At 50.6% G+C, this 19,367-nt stretch overlaps 1 protein-coding gene across 2 annotated transcripts; it reads left to right on the forward strand.

The window, feature by feature from the left end:
- The first annotated feature begins 2,225 nt into the window (after positions 1-2,225).
- SELPLG (selectin P ligand) lies at positions 2,226-18,468 on the forward strand. Of its 2 annotated transcripts, none has more exons than XM_047760948.1 (2): positions 2,226-2,375; positions 15,794-18,468. In XM_047760948.1, the coding sequence occupies exon 2, from the start codon at positions 15,799-15,801 to the stop codon at positions 17,077-17,079; it is 1,281 nt and encodes a 426-aa protein (XP_047616904.1). In that variant the 5' UTR covers positions 2,226-2,375; positions 15,794-15,798; the 3' UTR covers positions 17,080-18,468. The 2 variants fall into 2 exon arrangements, with proteins under 2 accessions (XP_047616904.1, XP_047616905.1); XM_047760949.1 differs by lacking the exon at positions 2,226-2,375 and adding an exon at positions 3,946-4,180.
- The last annotated feature ends 899 nt before the right edge of the window (positions 18,469-19,367 follow it).

Here is a 19,367-nt window from a genome sequence, read left to right on the forward strand (position 1 = left end):
TGGGTGGTGGGGGTAGGGCATGAGGAACTCGGTCTGGGTCTGGGGCAGAATTATCGTTTCCCTGGGCTGAGCCCAACTCTTCTGAGAAAGAGCTTGTGGCTCCATGGGGGCCAGGGAGGAAAGGAGGCTTCTAAGAGCATGGGGGTCTGCATTTGCTTGCCCTGGACCCCCACCCCCACCCCTAGTCAGTCCCCCTACCCCAGTGCCGCAGGTGGGGCCAACAGCACCCCATTCAGAATTGAACAAATGACCAACCCCCCTGACCTTGTGGCCTGGGAGGGACTGGTCCCCACTCTAGGATGACCAATTCTTTCCAGTTTGCCCAGGGCTGACCCAGTTGTAGCACTGGAAGTCTGGCATCCCAGGAGCCCCCTCCATCCCAGGCAGGCTAGGATGGTTGGTCACCCTCTGTGTAAACTCTCCACCCAGAGCCAGACCCTCACTGGGTCTTTCCTGCTGCAAAGCTGGGGCTGCTCCTGTGGCCAAAATCTCAGCTGCCCCTGTACACTGATGAATGCAGAGACAGGAGTTCCTGTCGTGGCTCAGTGGTTAACGAAGGATCCAGCATTGCCATGAGCTGTGGTGTAGGTTGCAGATATGGCTCGGATCCTGCGTTTCTGTGGCTCTGGAGTAGGCCGGTGGCTACGGCTCTGATTCGACCCCTAGCCTGGGAATCTCCATATGCTGCGGGAGCGGCCCAAGAAATTGCAAAAAGACAAAAAAAAAGAAATGCAGAGACAGAGTTGGGAGGAAACAGAAAAACGAGCTTTAATTACCAGGAAAAGAGGAAACACAGCAGGCTAGTACCTCAAGGACTGTTTCCCCCCCCCCCCCCCTTAGAGGAGTGGTGAGGAGTCTTAAAAGTGTTTGAGGAGCAGGGCGTGGTCAGCTCCTGGACATTTTCCTGATTGGCTGGTGGTGCGGTCATTGGGAGTCAGCTTCATCAACCTTCTGGTTCCAAAGATCTGGGGTCTACATGCTTGTGGGCAGCTTGCAGTTAACTTCTTCCACCTGATGGGAGTTTCAGCACCTGCAAAACAGCTCCAAGGACCTGGCTCAAAATATTATCTATAGTCCTTGAGGAAGAACTAAATGTCCTTGACTTTGCTGAATGGCTAAACTATTGTTACTCTGTCTTGTGTGACTGTTTTCCTTTTTTCTATATTTCCTCACTTCGCTGATTAAATGGATTCTTTGACAAAAAGGCAGGCAGGGGACAGGAGTAGGGGTCCTGCTTGGTTATACTCCCCTTTCCACCCACAGGTAGGCACTTGGCCCCCTGGGATTTCCCTCGGAGCCGCCCTCCTGCCCCTTAGCATCCTCCCCAATTCTTGGAGAACCTTCTGTCTTTGGCAGCTTCCTATTTTACAGATAGAGAACTGAGACCTGGTGGGAGAGCAGAGAGCAGAGAGCCTGGGGTGTCTGGGTGGGCTGAATGAGTGAATTAGGAAAAAGCAATAAAATAGGTTGGAGTTCCTGTCGTGGCTCAGCAGGTTAAGAACGCGACTAGGAACCATGAGGATGCAGGTTTGATCCCTAGCCTCGCTCAGTGGGTTAAGGATCCGACATTGCAGTGAGCTGTGGTGTAGGTTGCAGACACAGCTCAGCTCCTATGTTGCTGTGGCTGTGACGTAAGTGAGCAGCTACAGCTCTGATTCAATCCCTAGCCTGGGAACGTCCATATGCCACAGGTGTGGCCCTAAAAAGAAGAATCAAATCGAATTGAATCAAATAGAATAGAATAAATAAAAGTAAAAGCAGGCCTTGCGCTGGTAAAACCTGTAGTCTTCCTCCCTAGAGAGGTTCTTGACTGCAGCGGGAAAGACCCCTTGGGCACCTTGGAGAGACAATCTCAGAGTTGCTCCATCCAATTTGCAAAGCTCAGGAAGGTCTATGTTTTGGGTACCCCCCCCATCTCCCTTCTCAGCCCATAATCAAGAACTATCCTCCTTTGCATCTGGCCACTCCCTCTCTCCCAGGGTGGGTGGGGTCCCCCCCTCACCCCCATGCTTCATTCCCGCAGAATAATGCTGTGGCTTCTCGCAGCTTGAACCTGCAAAGTTTCCCAGGTGGTTCTAGGTGTTTTCAAGGTTACAGGAGTGACCTCAGGCTCAGCAGGGCCCCGTCTCCTATGACCCACCCTAGCTTGATCAGCGGTGTCCCCAGGCTGTCACAAACAAGGGGTTGTGGGCCGTCACGTGGCCCTGAGTAACCACACTCTTGCTTCCTTCTTTTATACACGGCCATTGAGGGTTGGTGCCGTCAGAGACAACGGCAGGGGTGCCACGGCAGTGCACAGGCTGGGTCCTTGTCGCTAAAGCAGGGAAGACACTTCTGGGCCCACGAGACAGCTGTCCCATGCTCTACTGAGCACGGTAAGTGCCAGTGTGCAAAACCACAGGGAGTGGCTGGCGGGGTTGCTTTCCATGACCGGTGGGGCTGCCTGACAGCTAAGGGCAGGCTGGGGACAGAACCTGGGTAGGGCCTGAGCTGCAGCCCCTGTAGGGCCGGGCACCCCAAGGCTCTAGGCACTTGGCATTGAGGTCCACCTGGAGTTTGTGGCCTTATCCGGCAGTCTCTTCCAGATCCTGCTCCCCTCAATGCCAGTCCTGTCCTTCCTGCAGGGCTGGCTTGGAGGCTATCCTGAATTAAAAAACCTGGAGAAATCAGGAGTGTTTCCCTCAAAATTATGCTACCCCTTCTTTCATGGGTGGGAAAATTAAGGTCCAGGGAGGGGAAGGGATTTGCTCAGGCTATGGATCGTTCCAAAGCTGTGTTCTTCACATTTTTGTAAGGTTAAGAGTAATACTTGTCCATGGCAAATCATTACAATAGTTGAATTAAAATACTATTGCTAGCAAAAGAGAAATAATGTGGAGAGTTCTCATATTAATTTTTATCTGGGAAAACAGACAAAAATTTGTATCTGGGGTGTTTAGGGGTATAAAGGAGGATAGTGAGGAGGCTGATGGCTAAACCAGCGCCCCCCTACACACACACACACACACACACACACACACACACACACACAGAGATAAGGATAAACATAGGCTCCAGTCGCCCTCAAATTCTTTTTTCCTCAGGCGGTGCCTCCCCTGGCCCCAGGCAGGCCGCACATCCTAAGTGGTCGATATCTCCCGCCCCAGGCAGGCCGCACATCCTAAGTGGTCGATATCTCCCTCACCAGGCTTAGCCAGCAGATGGAGATTAAGTCTCAGCAGAAAGGGCTGGGCTGCCAGGCTGAGCTCCCTATGGGAACCTCTGCTCTCAGAGGGGCCAGGAAATCAGCCGAGAACCCTGTGCCCCTTTTTACAGATGAGAAAACCAAGGTTCAGAAGGGAGAAGCAGCTGCCCACGGCATCATGGCTGGGAAGGGGCCAAGCCTGGACCTGGGGTGGTGCCATCTGGCTGCAGGACCCTCGTGGAGCCCACAGAGACCCCAGGCCTTGGGCCCTCTGTCTCTTTGGCTGAGCTGGAGCAGGAAGATGGTAGGGGTGGCCTCCTGATAGAAATAGGATTGTAACCACTCATACTGCCCACTGCAGGACAGGCTATGAAATCCAGAGAGGCGGAGTAGTAGAGCAAGGAATAGAGACTTTATTCAGAAAGTCAACAGACCCAGAAAATGGCACACCAGTGCCCCAAAGATCCGTTTTCCCTGAGTTAGAATTCAGGCTTCTCCTGTACTAAAGGGGGAGGGGGTGCAGCTAGTTGTTGCAAACTTCTCCTGCTAGAATCCTTTGTTCCTACAGCTGTCCACTTAGTTCTGGTCACAATGTTCCAGTAAACTTCCAACAAAACATTGTGTTATTTTCTGTTCTGTAACCTTTAAATCCCTATATGAATGCAGAAGTGTTATACCTTTAAAGGTCAAGCCTGGGAGGCAGAGCCTTGAGAATGGGCTCTTATGTCTATTTCAGGCTACAGGAGACATTCTTTTACAAAAGTGCAGAGCCAGCAGGAGGAAGCACTGGTAGCAGGGCACTGAAGGTTAGCACTGAAGGAGTAGATCCAGCATGGAGTCAGGCTCCTTCTTCTCTGTTACAATTTGCCACATTCCACATGCTTGTGGGTAAAGGAGTGATGACGACTCTGCCTGCTTCCTGCTGTGGGGGATGGTGATGGTGGAACGGAACTGATCCAGTTGGCACCGGGAATATTCTCGCGTCTCAGGCTGAGCGTAAGCACTTTGCGTTATGAGGACTCTCTCCCCCTTTTCAATGGCCCTGTCCCAACACTTTGACAAGCACTTGAACATATGCATAAACTCCAGCACTTGGGATGAGGGTATCTAGGCTGCTCTGCCCTGTGAAATCTTTATATGTTTTCCCTTTATTTGGAGATAGCTTGATTTAAGTATTTCCTTTCCAGTGTTCCTCTTGTGGCTTGGTGGGTTAAGAACCTGACATAGTGCCTGCGAGGATGCGGGTTCGATCCCTGGCCTCACTCAGTGGGTTAAGGACCTGGTGCTGCCACAAGCTGTGGCATAAGTTGCAGATGTGGCTTGGATCTGGTGTTGCTGTGGCTGTGGAGGAGGCTTCAGTGGCAGTTCTGACTCTACCCCTAGCCTGGGTGTGGCCATTAAAAGAAAAAAAAGTATTTCCTTTCCAACAAGCGGCTGTCACTAATGTAGTGAAACAAGAAATTAGTGCAAAAGTCATCATTACCGATCTGGTAGGAGGCTGTGCTCGAAACAGCAACTTAAGATCTTCAAACAGCTTTTTTGTAAGATCAAGTCTGCCGACCTGTTGCCTACAGATTCTCCTGCCCCGGCAGACACCTGGAGTGGCCTACGACTCTGTTTTTCCAAAGGGCTTAATTTAAGCCTGCTTAGTCCATCACAGGGCAACTGGCAAGACCTAATCCTAAATTAAATGAGTGGTTTCCAGTCAGTCTGACACCTGTTGGGTTACACTGGCGACAGGAGCAAGCCCACTGTCATTGTGAAGGGCATTAGACAATCCAAATTGGGGGATGACTTTCCCTTCCTGGGGCGCCTTCAGGCCATGCTTTTCATAGACCTCATGGGGAACAAGGCCAGCCTCTTCCTCTGGGTTTCCTAAAAGAGCCATGTGTAGATTTTGCTTGCCTTTTTGTTTTTGTCTTTGGGGTTTTTTTTTTGGCCACCCCCCAGCATATGGAGTTTCTGGGCCAGAGATCAGATCCAAACCACAGTTGTGACCTATGCAGCAGCTACGGAAACACCAGATCCTTTAACCCACCGTGCCAGGCCAGGGATCGAACCTGTGTCCTGGCGCTGCAGAGACGCCGTTGATCCCATTGTGCCACAGCACAAACACCCATCTGTGTATTTCAGAGCATGTTCTGGCAGGACTCTGACATCAAGTTGTTCCAGTGAAAATGTCACTTGAGCATTTAATTTACAAAGTGATCTTGGCCCAGAAGGGGGGATAGGGCCTCCAGGCATGTATAAGAAATTATGTTTTAATATCAGGTCTCCTAATTTATAACCACTGCAGTGGTTATGAAAATGATCGACTCTGTACTGCTCCTGATATCCCAGGGACCGGGATAGATTAGAATGTTATATATAGGAGTTCCCGTCGTGGCGCAGTGGTTAATAAATCCGACTAGGAACCATTAGGTTGCGGGTTCAATCCCTGCCCATGCTCAGTGGGTTAACGATCTGGCGTTACCGTGAGCTGTGGTGTAGGTTGCAGACACGGCTCGGATCCCGCGTTGCTGTGGCTCTGGCGTAGGCCAGCGGCTACAGCTCCAATTCGACCCCTGGCCTGGGAACCTCCATATGCTGCGGGAGCGGCCCAAGAAATAGCAAAAAGACAAAAAAAAAAAAGAATGTTTTATATATATATACATGGGATACACACACACACACACACACACACACACACATAAAACCTGGTGCTAAGTACAGAATACCTTGCCCCTGTATCTACCAGAAAGTCAGTTTGCTCCCCATTGTCAGTTTTACCTAGGGTTCCCATGGGGATATTTGAATTGGGTGCTACCAATCCAGAGGAAGCCCTGGGCCTCTTCATTCATTGTCTGAACATTCTTCCCCTTCTACCATCTGAGAGGCCACATTTCTTTTTTAAACCTTGTTTTCTTTCTTTTTTTAATTTTTTAAAAAATTGAAGTATAATTGATTTACAATGGTGTGTTAGTTTCAAGTGTATAGCAAAGTGATGATACGTATATAGCGTGTGTGTGTGTTTGTGTGTGTGTGTGTGTATATCTATATCTATATATGTTCTTTTCCATTATAGGTGATCACAAAATCTTGAGTATAGTTCCCTGTTTGTGCTATACAGTAAATCCTTGTTTTTAATCTATATTATATACCATAGTGTGTATGTGTTAATCCCAACCTCCTAATTTATCCCTCACTCTCCCCTTTCCCCTTTGGCAACCATAAGTCTTTTTCTGTCTGTGAGTCTATTTCTGTTTTGTAGATAAGTCCATTTGTATCTTTTTTTAAATTTAAGATTCCACATATGTGATATCATATGATCTTCCTTTTCATATGTATACTTGTATATATTCATACTTCACTTAGTATAGGTGCCTTCATGTTGCTGTAAATGGCATTAGTTCATTTTTTATGACTGAGTAGTATTCCACTGTCTACATATACCACATTTTTATCCATTCATCTGTCAGTGGATACTTGGGTTGGTTCCATGTCTTTAGCCCGCCTTTTCTTTAATTTGGGGCATTCTCTTTTCCAGTGTCCTTCCTCTTGACCATAAGCACATTGTTACTTATCTAATAATAGCTTACCTTTCTTAGCGCCTCCTGTCTTTCGGGAATTCAGTGTGGCAGCTAGAAAAGTGGCATTTCACCTTGCATCTTCTCTTTTCCATTTCTTTTCTCTGCTGTTAAATACCTTAAAAGCAATGTCTACCAATGGAAAGAATTCATTCCAAATGCACTGTCTAATCTTTGTTAATTTCTTCTGATAACCTCGGGTGCTTTACCTGATGAAGGTCACATTTGCCATTCTAGTATTTTCATGGGGTCTCAGGATCTGCATCAGTATAATGTCTGTAGCCCTGATAAATCCTTTCCAAAAATTCAAAGGGGTCTTCTTTTTTTTTTTTTTTTGCCTTTTCTAGGGGTCTTCATTTTGGAGGGGTTTGTACTGAATTTGTTGAATTTTTTCAAACTCTTTTGTTTTGTACCCCTTTTTGAAGCCCTACCAAGATGCACTTAGTGTTCAAATAAGGGCATTGCTCCCTCCCTGTGGATGCTGCCAAGTTCAATTTGGTTCAGCTGTGGGTGCTGCCAAGTGGGCTTTGGGTGTACCATTTGGGTTTGTTTGTAGAGCTGGTACCCTTCTTCCCCGGCCTTTTCAATGATCATTCTCCTTTCATTTCCTGTAAGCATCACATTGAGAAGAATGTGTATGTCTATCCATGAAGGGTGGTGGATAGCAAAAATAGAAGCAAACAATTCTGTGATTCAGAGAGGATCCTCCCTATAAGAAGCGTTGTCCAATTAAACAAGTCTGAGGAGTTCCTGTCGTGGCTCAGTGGTTAACAAATCCGACTAGGAACCATGAGGTTTTGGGTTCGATCCCTGGCCTTGCTCAGTGGGTTAAGGCTCCAGCATTGCCATGAGCTGTGGTGTAGGTTGCAGATGCAGCTTGGATCCTGCGTTGCTGTGTCTGTGGCGTAGGCTGGCGGCTACAGCTCCGATTAGAGCCCTAGCCTGGGAACCACCATATGCTGTGGGTGTGGCCCTAGAAAAGGCAAACAAAACAAAACAAAACAAAAACAATTCTGAGGTTAAGAAGGGACTATGCAGCCTTAGAAACCCAAACAGCTGGCGATTTGCATTTAGGCCTCCTGTGGAATAATTGTCCCCCTCTGGGAGTTGCTCCCAGTCTAAATTGGGTCTTCTGTCAAGTCTTTTGTTTTCTGTCTTTTTGTCTTTCTAGGGCCACACCCGAGGCCTATGGAGGTTCCCAGGCTAGGGGTCCAGTTGGAGCTGTTGCTGCTGGCTGACACCACAGCCACAGCAATCCAGATCCAAGCTGCATCTGCGACCTACACCACAGCTCACAGCAACGCCAGATCCTTAAGCCGCTGAGCAAGGCCAGGGATCGAACCTGCGTCCTCATGGATACTAGTCGGGTTCATTCACCGCTGAGCCAAGACAGGAACTCCTCCTGTCAAGTGTTAGATGGTGATAGCAGACCAGGTCCTTGTGCCCAGGGAAATAGTTGATCTCTATAAGGAGAGGGAGCCAGTCTGATCACTTCCTGAGCCCTAGCGTTGGGAACTGGGGCTGGCCATAGAGGAATGGGAGGCAGTGAAAGAGGTGGGTGTACTGGCATACTGGCACAGTGTCTGGAGTGGCTGTTTCCTCATTCTTGTTTTCTCTCTTTTTCCCCTATAGGATAGGTTTTCCCCTTGGGTTTCTTTTCAAGCCTTTGTACCACAAGGGGACAACTGTCTGACTTTTCCTCATTCTGATGTAGTAGCAAAATGCTTGCACCTCAGGGATGTCATCATTCTTCCCCAGTTCTTCCCAGAATAGCTCTAGTTTCAGGATTGTGCTATAACTTAGAGAGCCATTCAAAGGCCACCATGCCTCAGATCCTGACATGTACACACTGTTACAGTAACATATCTTCCTCTTGCTCATGGATTCATAGCCGTAATCAGACCACTTACCCAAATGCTCCCCAGAGGAGTTTCATTAGGGTTACTTGAAACGTTTTCTGTCTTTTAAAGACAGAAATACAAGAAGCACAAAACACAAATGGTGCTCCCAGAAGCTAACCTCCAAAAAAACAAATGAGTTAATTTACACACCAGGTAAAAGTCCAGCACCAATTTCCCTCTCCAGCAAGGCACCCTACTCAAATACAAGACGAACTGGCATATTCCAGAGAAAAAAGCACCAAATGCAGAGGATTAAAGTTTCCAGCTGTACACACTGGAGTGACTTACGTGCTTACCCCATAGATTCCCCTTGAGGAATTGTAAAAGGAAGACCCTTAGGATATATGGTCCTGGCAGCCTTACCTGAACAGTCCCCAACTGGGGCCAGCTGGCCACAAGCAGCAAGTCTCCTGGCAGGATCGCCAAAATGTGTTACCAAGTCCACGCTCCTATTGCCAAACAATAAGTCCAATAAATCAAGCAATGAGGTGTTGGGGTAATAACAACTTTATTCAGAAAGTCAACAGACCAAGAAGCCGGCAGACTAGTGTCCCAAAGAACCATCTTACCTGAGTTAGAATTCAGGCTTCTTCTATACTAAAAGGGGGTTGTTACTCACTTCTTGGTGCTGAAATTCTTTGTTCTTGCACCTGTCAACATAGTTCTGGTCACAGTGTTCCCGTAAACCTCCAACAAGACAATTGCTATTTTCTGTTCTCTTTTTTTTTTTTTTTTTTTTTTTTGCTTTTTAGGGCCACACCTGTGGCATATGGAGGTTCCCAAGCTAGGGGTCAAATCGGAGCTATTCCTGCTGGCCTATGCCTATGCCACAGCAACATCAGACCCCCAAGCCGCATCTGCAACCTCCACTACAGCTCACAGCAATGCCATATCTTAACCCACTGAGTGAGGCCAGGTATTGAACCTGTGTCCTCATGGATGCTAGTCAGATTTGTTTCCACTGAGCCACGACGGAAACCCTGTTTTCTAACTTTTCCATGTCTGTATGAATTCAAGAGTGTTATACCTTTTTTTTTCTTTCTTTCTTGGCCACACCTATGGCATATAGATGTTCCCAGGCCAGAGATCAGATCCAAGCCACAGCTGCAACACTGGATCCTTAACCCACTGTGCTATAGTAGGAACTTTGAAAAGTGTTATGCATTTAAAAAAGCTGTTATGTATGTTTCACGCTATGGGCAACATTCTTTTACAAAGGTGCAGAGCCAGTATGACTAAGCACAGGCAACAGAGCACAAAGGTTAGAGCTAAGGGAATAGATCCAATATGGAGTCAGGCCTGTTCTTCTCTATTACAGGATGACTGGGGTGTGTGTGTGTGTGTGTGTGTGTGTGTGTGTGTGTGTGTGTGTGCTGGTCCATCTGTCCGTTTACATGATATCCTTTGAAAATTGTCAGTTGTTAAACTAAAACCAGCTATAGGTCTCAATGAATTCATTTGTAAAAAGACCTTACCTCCTCTGTACCGGGTCAGCAAATTTGGGTATAAGAGTTGAGCGTTGGGGTTTTGGGGAGCAGGGGAAGGCAAAAAAAAGAGTTAGCTCTCACCGTGGTGATATGGGCACACTGCGCCATGCGAAGGGCACAGCACGTTGAACAGGTGTATCTGCAGTATATTTCGTGGGGGTGGGTCATAATTACAGAAAGTGATGTCTGAAAAAGATTCCTTGATGGGGTTGGGGTAATTGATGAGAAAAGGTTGGGAGGGGCAAGATGACAGATGAGAGGCCCAAAGCCTGCAGACAGCACTTCCTGTGTAGTTGTGTGCTGTCTGCCCTGCCTCACCCATGGGTCCACTCCTGCTGCAAAAGGCCTTGAATGACCCCCAGGATGCCCGGCCTGTGGGGGCCAGGGATCCAGTGGAGACTTGCAATCTGGTGGGGCCAGCAGGGACCAGTGTCACAGTGCCCACCGAGTGCCTGTCCATCCACTAAGCCCTGGGAGTATAGTATGAACTGCAAGACATCCGTGGGTCTTCTCCTATTAGCATTTATGGGCTGATGGGAATGAATGTTTAGGAAAAAAAAACATTTTAAAAAAAAGGATTAAACAATGGGAACAATAATTATGCCTGGACAATCTGGGAAGGCTTCCTGGAGGAGGCAGGATTTGCTCTGGCTCCAGAGGATGGCCACGCCTTGTTCATGGGTAATGCGGAACTGTAACTTTGAAGTGGGCTCTGGAGCAAGACCACCCAGTTTAAAGTTCCCCATTCCCTCTCGTTGTTTGTGTGGGCCAAGTGGGCCTCAGTTTCCCCATCTTTCACGTGGGGTTAATATGTGGAGGTTTTGGGGCCTGAGCGAGCTAATAATTCATGTATAAAACAGTGCCCAGCACATTGTCTATACTTTAAACCTGTGAGTCACAAACCAGAGGCCGAGGCTGTGTATGCTGCCCAGGGCTTGCTGTGGAGAAAGCTTTCTAGGGCTCCTGGCCCCCAGCTTTCTCTGACTGACGAGGTCAGGGGTGTGTCAAAACTGTCTCAGTGTTGGGGACTTTTCAGGATGCAGAATGACAATGACAACAGCTGGCCTTTATCAAGCACTTTCTGTGTGGTAACACTCAACCTGGATCAGCTCACTTCCACCCATAACAAACCCACGAAGTGTAGGTACTATTAAACCCGTGGCTCAGAGACGTCTGTTCAGTTGCCCAAAGTCACACAGCTTGTACGTGACAGAGCTGGGACTGGATCTGATGTGATACTAGATTTGATCCAGAGCTGGGCCAGGGCCTGTTTGTTACTGAACCAAAACTTAGTTCTGCTCACCTGCGTGCAGCAGAGCCAATCTACTGACGCTGGGTTGTGAAGGAAATTGCAGCATTTATCGTAAGGCTCCAGACAAGGAGTCCGGACAGCTCAAAAAGCCAGAACTCCCCAAGGAGCTTCAGCAAAGCATTTTTTAAAGGTCAGGTGAAGGAGAAGACTCCCAGGGTCTGTGATCAGCTCGTGTACAATTCTCTGCTTCGTTGATGATGAAGTAACAGGGCAGTATCACCAGGGTTAACCTGATCAATCCTTAGGCTCCAAGGAGTCATCAAGCAGTTAATTTCGTCTGTCCGGTGGGGGTTTTGGTATCTGTAGAGGGACTCAGGACATGTCCATCAGCTACTGTCCTCTAGGTACTCCAGGAGGAGTCAAGGCAGAGGATACGGGGGAGGGGGTCTGTCCCAGGAAGGCCCCACAGGGTCCTGCTGGGTTACACGACCAGCCTACCAGGACTCAGACTGGCTCTGGGATGTGGGGAACCCCTGGCTCTCCTTGTTGATTTGAGCCTCTTCTCTTCTCTTAGGCTGCTCAGCCCACATCCTGAGATGCTCAGTCTTTCAAATCCTCAGATTCCAAGCTCTTGAATGATGGAACCCCTGAGATCCAAGATTCCAAGCGGGAGATCCCGAGCTTCTTGGAGTCCCATGAGCATCTTTCTTGAGTAGTCCAGGGCAGCCGCAAAGCACAGTCTCTGGAGCTGGGGTGTGGCCCCGGCAGCTACCTCACCCCTCCCTGCAGCCTGGGTGGGGCTCGGGGCAGAAGCACCCTGGTTGAGGGTGAAAGACAGGAAATGAGTAGTGTGTGACCTCCCCCGTTAGGCAAGCAACAAGACAAATAGGATGTGGCATGTCTTAGCCCTCTTTCTGAGCCCTGCCCACCCCACTACTGTGGTGACTGTTTTCCTGCCATCAGAGGAGAGAAGAGGTGAAAGGTGGGGCCCGGAGGGAGTGACTACGTGTCCTGAGCTTTGCTTCCCTCATCGGTGTAATGGGAGCCATACCAGCCAGTGCTGAAGTCCCTGACATTGTAGCTGAAACCGGTCTCTGTACCCTGGCACCCGTTAAGTCTCAGAGACAAGAACTTTGGGTGAAGCAGAAAGAACAGCTTTACTGCTTTTCCAGGCAAAGGAGGCCACAGCAGGCTAATGACACAAAACTCTGTCCTGTCTTGAAAGGGGCTAGTAAGACTCCTACAGGGTTAGCTCAGAAGACAGGGTTATTGGAAGTTCCCGTTATGGTTCAGCAGTCACGAGCCCAACTAGTATCCATGAGGATGGGGGTTCCATCCCTGGCCTCGCTCAGTGGGTTAAGGATTGGGGAGCCGTGTGGGTTTCAGTCACGTGGGCCGATGGCTGCCTGGCCACAGTCTGGCTCAAGGCTGCTCTGTTCCTGGTCCCTTGCCTTCAAAGCCCAGGCACCAGGCTGGGCGACAGATTTCCAGTGTTAATGGTGGGGATGTCCAGGGTGAGCTGGTCGCCTGATACAGGCCCTGGCAGGGAGGTATGGGCTCTCCCAGGGGGCACCATCCTACCCCCAAAGGGCGAGGAGGTCTCTGCTCTTAGCCAGATTTCCCTAGCTGCCCACAGGGGAAAAGGTAGCGAGGTCCCCATCTCTATACCCTCCTGGAGCCCGAGACCTCCCTCTCCTCTGCTCCTCTGTCCTCAGGGACCTTCCCTGCCACATCTCATTCCATTCTTACCTTTGAGACAATATTGTCCATTTTACAGATGAGGAAGCTGAGGCTCAGAGAAGGGGGAAGGACCTGCTTAGGTTACACAGTGGTGAAGTGGCCTCTGGTCCACCCTAGGCTGCCTCTGCATGCAGGGGACCGTGGGGATGGGTGTGGGGGATGAAGGCAGCTGAGGGGAGAGGATCCCCCTTGGGGAACATAACACATCCCTTCTGCAGTCCCCGCCCAGCCTCCGGGCTGCAGAAAGCTGGCCCCTGACTCGCCCAGTTACCTTCCCAACCCAGGAACTAGTGGGTTGGGTCTTCTGTTTTTGTTCCTCCCTCTGCTTCCAGGAAGTGGCAAAGGGGTCTGTCTTCCAGGAACTGAGAATGTCCAAGTGGGGGTGGTAGATGCAAGTCTTTTCATAGTTATGAAATATGTCCCTGAGCTGATGGCTTTTTCCTAAGGTCCCCCACCCCTAGGGAAGCAGGGCCAGGATTGGGCCATATACTCTCCCTGCAAGAAGAAACTCCACTCCCTGTGCAAAAAATTCTGCCTCCTTCTGGAGGTAGGTTCAGAGGCAAAGAATGTGCGTGCGTGCGTGTGTGTATGTGCACGCGCGTGCGTGTGTGTATGCATATGAGACATTTATTAAGCACCTACTGTGAGCCTGGAACTTTTGAATCCATCATCTCATTGCATTCTCCCAACAGCCCTCTAAGATAGGTACTATTTTTTGTTCCCATTTTACAGATGAGAAAACTGAGGCTCAGCAAGGCAAAGAGCTGGGTCAAGGTCATTCTGCCTATAAGAGACAGAGTTGAGACTCGAATATCCTTTTGTTAGACCCCACATTCTATGCTTTTAATCTTGTGCCCTGCCTAGCACCTGGTACAGAGGGGGTGACCTTTCTGGGTGATGTGGGCTTTGAGGTCCTCCTTATTCTTCCCGCCTTCTCCCTAATGTGTCCCCAACTGCAGCCACAAACCCAGCAGGCTAAGCTGTCTTCCAAGCCTTTGCTCCTTCTGCCCTCTCAACAAAGTCAGGTGTCTCCACAGAATCTTACCGTGTCTTCACTGTATTCAAATCTGATCTCTGCCACTTGCCAGCTTTGTGTCTTTGGGCAAAGCACTCTACATCTCTGAGCCTTATCTGTCCTCAGTAAAATCAGGATAATTGTGAGGACCAGATGAAGCTGGTGCTAATATCATAAAGTTTGGTCTAAGAAATTATTTTAAGATATGCTCAGACTGGCATTTTATTTTATTTTTGTTTTTATCATTTTTGGCCACACCCACGGCAAGCAGAAGTTCCTGGGCCAGGAATCGAGCCTGCGCCACAGCAGTGACCCAAGCTGCTACGGTGACAGCACCAGGTCTTTAACCCTCTGTGCCGCAAGGGAACTCCTCCGATTGGGATTTTGGAAATCATCATAATTCTAACTAACACCTGAGAGGTTGGATCGAACCTGGAAGCTGAGGGGTCTGTGAGTTACAGCCACTCAAGGAATGATGAACATCTCTCTGCTCTCTGCTCTAAATTATGTGAAGTACAAGGGAAGGTACTAGAATTATTCAGGCCCTAGACACTGTGTGTGGAATTGCATTCCACTGGAGAGTATCATGTCCAGGGAATCCAGGAATTCCCGAATCCTGACCAAGAACATGGTTTGGATCCCACAAACAGCAGCCAGTGCCAGGAGGAGAGTAAGGGGAGAGAGAGAAACCCAGAAGGCCTGAGGGTTCAAAGGTCAAGAAGAAAGACCAGTGAGATGGCCAAAGGTAGAGGAAGTGCCCTTTCTGGCTACCTGGTCGGAAGGCTGAGACATGATACCGGAATGGATAGTGGCCCTCCCTTACCCACAGGCAAATGAGACAATTGTCAGCTTGCCAAGGGCAGGGCTGTTCAGAAAATATTTGTTTGAGATCCTATTGTGGTGCAGCAGTAACAAATCCAACTAGTATCCAAGAGGATGCAGGTTTGATCCCTGGCCTCACTCAGTGGGTCAGGGATTCAGTGTTGCTGTGGTTGTGGTGTAGGCTGGCAGCTGTAGCTCCAATTTGACCCCTAGCCTGGGAACCTCCACATGCCACAAGCAAGACCCGAAAAAGCAAAAAAAAAAAAAAAAGATTTGAGTTTTCTCCTGGCCACAGATAGTGCAGTTGATGTCTCCAGGCCCTTGAGGATTTATGGGATAGGTTTACTGAACGAACCAAACTAGAGGCACTTTGCAGGAGGTGGAAATGGGAGCAAAGTGGGAAGGGGCTTTGCAGGTGTCACCTCATTTTATCCTCACAATAGCCCATGAATAGGTGCTGTCATCCCCATCATGGAAGTGAGGACCCAGCCAAGGGGAACTGGACCATGCCTAGACGCTGAGAAAGGATAAGAGAACCGAGAATCTGAGGGACAGGCTGGGGCTGTGTGGGTGGAGCCAAGATAAGGGAAAGTGGAACAAAGGGATATGGAATCAGACTCCAAGAGGCCTTGAAGATCCAAATGAACGGGTGTATCCTGTAGACCTGTGGTGTCCAAAATCTTGCTCATGGACCCCAGTGGTGAGAGAGAATACCCCAGACTAGAGAGACTCCCAGATGTAACCATTCTGGGTCAAGGTTGGGGGTGCTTGGCAGGCTCAGGGGTACAGCTGTCCTTGACATCCCTCTGTCTGTGTCCCCCTCCAGGTACCATGTTTCTGCAACTCCTTCTGCTGCTGACCCTGCTGGGCCCTGGAAGCAGCCTCTGGCCATGGGACACCTGGGAGGATGGAGCCAAGGAGGCCCTAGGTCTCCTACTCACCCGCGGCCGGAGACAGGTACATGGGGATGAATTTGACGAGTATGAGTATGATCAGCCGTTCACAGACCCTCCAGAAAATTTGCAAAATCGCACTGAGCCCATGTCCTCGAGACCCCAGCTTCTGGCTTCATTGGGAACATTTGGACAGAGAGATACTGCAGGGACTGCAACACCTGAGCCAGTCACTCTGGAGATGGCCACAAGGGACTCTACTGTCCTGGATGCAGGAGGGGCGGCCACTGGGAATCCGAGCATGAAACTGGCCACACAGGGAATTTCTGTCACACTGGACCCTCTGACCAAAGAACCAGTCACTGTAATCCTCAAAGAGGATACAATCACAGAGTCGGCTACAGCAGAGGCCCTGTCCATGGGGCCAGCAGGCATAGCAGCAGCGTCCACAGAACCCGTGTCCACAGAGGCCATGCCCACAGAACCCGTGTCCACAGAGGCCACGCCTACAGAACCCGTGTCCACAGAGGCCACGCCCACAGATCCCACGTCCACAGAGGCCACATCCACAGAACCTGCTGTCACAGAGGCCCTGACTACAGAACCCACTTCCACGGAGGTCCTGTCCACAGAACCCACAGTCATAGAGGCTCTGTCTGCAGAACTAACTTCCACGGCAGCCCCTTCCGTGGAGCCCACTCCCACAGGGGCACTGCCCACATATCCAGTCCCTGCGAAGGCCTCGCCTACAACACCTGCTACCACGAGGGGCCTAACCACAGCCCCTCCTGTGCCCTCCGATCCTCCCAGAGGCAGCACCATGGCCGCTGGCAATTTGCCTACTGATTCATCCTGGAAAAGCAACCAGACTCTTTCCCCCCAGAGCTCTTCTACCCCCGGCCCCAGAGAAGTCCTGTCGGACCACAGCCCCGTGAAGCAGTGCCTGCTGGCTATCCTCATCCTGGCCCTGGTGGCCACCCTCTTCCTCGTGTGCACCGTGGTGCTGGCCATCCGCCTCTCCCGCAAGAACCACCTGTACCCCGTGCGCAACTACTCTCCCACCGAGATGGTTTGCATCTCGTCCCTGCTGCCCGACGGCGAGGGGCTCGCTGCCACCACCAATGGAGTCCCGCCCAATGCCAAGAGGCAGGGCCTGAAGACAGAGCCTCAGAAGGACCGTGAAGGGGATGATCTCACCCTGCACAGCTTCCTCCCTTAGCTCCCATCCCCTGCTTGAGCAGGACCAGCCCCCAGGCTGCCTCTGTGGCCTCTGCTTCCTCCAGGTCTCGGTTCCTCGGAGCCCCTGGGGATGGGGATCTTTAAGGCCAGGACCCTGGCCGCCCTACACAAGACTGAGAGCAGCCAAGGTCCAGGCCCCAGAGCAGGCCTGGCAAACGGAACCTCCAGGAGAGGCTGGGGAGACCTCCTCCACCTTCCAGCCTCCCATCTGTTCTGGGCTCCCTCCTGCGGCTGTCCTCCCCCTCCCCCAAGCCCTGCTGCACTCCCTCCCCCCTGGCCGGGAGGCCCAAGCACCCAGGAAGACGGGAAAATTCCCTGCCGCCACCCCCACTGCCATTTTCTTCTGGTTGCCATGGTCACTACAAGGAAGGGGCACTTTTGGGGGGACTGCCAGATTCCTGAGTTCATTTCCTATTACTTCCCCATTTGGGGTGTCTTTCTGGGGAACCTGGGGTGAGGGCTGGGCCCGTGGGGGCTGGGCAGGCAGAAAGCCCAAAGCCAAGGGCTTCCTTCGGATCACGTAGACCAATGAGCTTCCATCTGGCCACTGAGTAACCCTGTCCTGTCCTCCCCCGCCGCCCCCTGTGGCCAGGGTTCTGCCTGTTCATGGGAGTTTCCAGAGGCCAGCCTGGGCCCTGGAACATCACAGACACTTAGTAATGTTGGTGAAGCAGATGATGGCTGAATGGCTGCTTCAGGTAGTGGGTCCTGGCACTGTTCACCCCCAGCCCCAGCCCTCACAGGAAGCCCCCTGCATGGGCTGTTAGGGTTACTTCTGGGGGCAACTTGGTGAATCCTTGGGAGGCTATTGGGGAAAAGTCGTGCTGGCCCCGGGAATCGCTCTGTTCAACTCCCATGACCCAGTTCCAGTCTACAGAATTTTTGTTCCCCCTAAAGCTCAGACAAAAAGGCCCTCTCTACATCCACGCCACCCTCTCCAGAAGCCCACCCTGACCTCTCTGTTCCACAGGAGGCTTGTCTCCCATTGCTAATGGCCATGCCCCACAAGGGGAGCCTGGCTCACACAGCCTGTAAGGCCTTCCTGCAGCTGACTCGCTGCCAATCAAGTAGAGTTTGGGGCTGGCAAACTTTTTCTTAGAGGGCCAGACCTTAGGTTGGGCAGGCCTCTGTTGCAACTTCTCAAACCATGGCATGGAGGCGGCCATTGACTCTGTGTCGTAAATGTGTTTGGTTGAATTCTATTGGAACTTTATTTACAAACAGGCCACAGGCTGGGTTAGGCTCTCTAAGTTAGCTGGTCCCTGACTTAAGTGTAAGGGAACCAGAGGGCCCAGTTTGCCTGGGACTTTCCCCCTTTTAGCACCAAAAATCCTATGTCATGGAATATAAGACTTTCAGCCTCAGCAAATCAGGACAATTGGTGGCCTTATTTAAGGACCAAAACCCACATGGACCCTGAGGGTCAGATCAGGACACAAAGGCTTAGGGGACAAGGCTGGCTCTCTCCTTGACAGTGGCTGGGTGGGAATGGAAACTCTTGATTTTGGCTTCCCAATGCCTTTTGGTCATTTTTGTATAGGAAGAAGGAAACCACTGCCTTACACAAACAGACACACACACACACTTATAGACCTTCTAGAACATTCATCTCAGGGGCATTTTCTCCTCTGGAAAAATACCTCCAGGAGCCTCTTTGGGTGTACAGAAGCCCTCTGCTCCAGGGCACAACCTGCAGAGAGAGAGTTAGTTCAGAGAGGAGGCTGTGTCTGGTGGTATTGGTTGCAGCCCAGGGGAGAGGGGTTGTGGGAACAGGGGAGATTGGGGAAAGGCAGCAGGGCTGTGGGGGACAGAATCAGGGACAAGTGGAGACGTGCCTGCTTCTCACTCCCCTCTCCCTGCCCCTGACTCTCTAGAACAGGTGTGATACACAGGGAGGTGTGTTCAGGGTGCTTTGGTGGGGCACTGTCGGGAGAGGGTATCCGCCCTGGGCTGGGGAAGCCGCCCTGAGAAGGCTGCGTCCTAAGGGAGGAACAGCGTTGACTTCCCCTTTGGCGCTGATCAGAAAAGTCAGCTGGGACTTCCCTGGTGGCTCACATCATAATGACTCGACGTTGTCTCTGCAGTGATTCTGGTTCAATCCCTGGCCTGGGAACTTCCATGTGATGCAGGTGTGGCCACATTAAAAAAAAAAAAAAAAGTCAGCTGGGGGACTCCACATCATGGGGGTTGGGGACCCAGAGGCTGAAGGACTTGGGGGGATATTGCGCAGTCCCTCTGAGATCTCTTCCATCTGGGCAGGGAGCAGGT

This window comes from Phacochoerus africanus, chromosome 15, assembly GCF_016906955.1.
Source record: "Phacochoerus africanus isolate WHEZ1 chromosome 15, ROS_Pafr_v1, whole genome shotgun sequence".
Lineage (NCBI taxonomy): Eukaryota > Metazoa > Chordata > Mammalia > Artiodactyla > Suidae > Phacochoerus > Phacochoerus africanus.

Bases quoted from the DNA above. Each gene is read 5' to 3' on its own strand.
- SELPLG (XM_047760948.1), top strand. From the start codon at position 15,799: ATGTTTCTGCAACTCCTTCTGCTGCTGACCCTGCTGGGCCCTGGAAGC.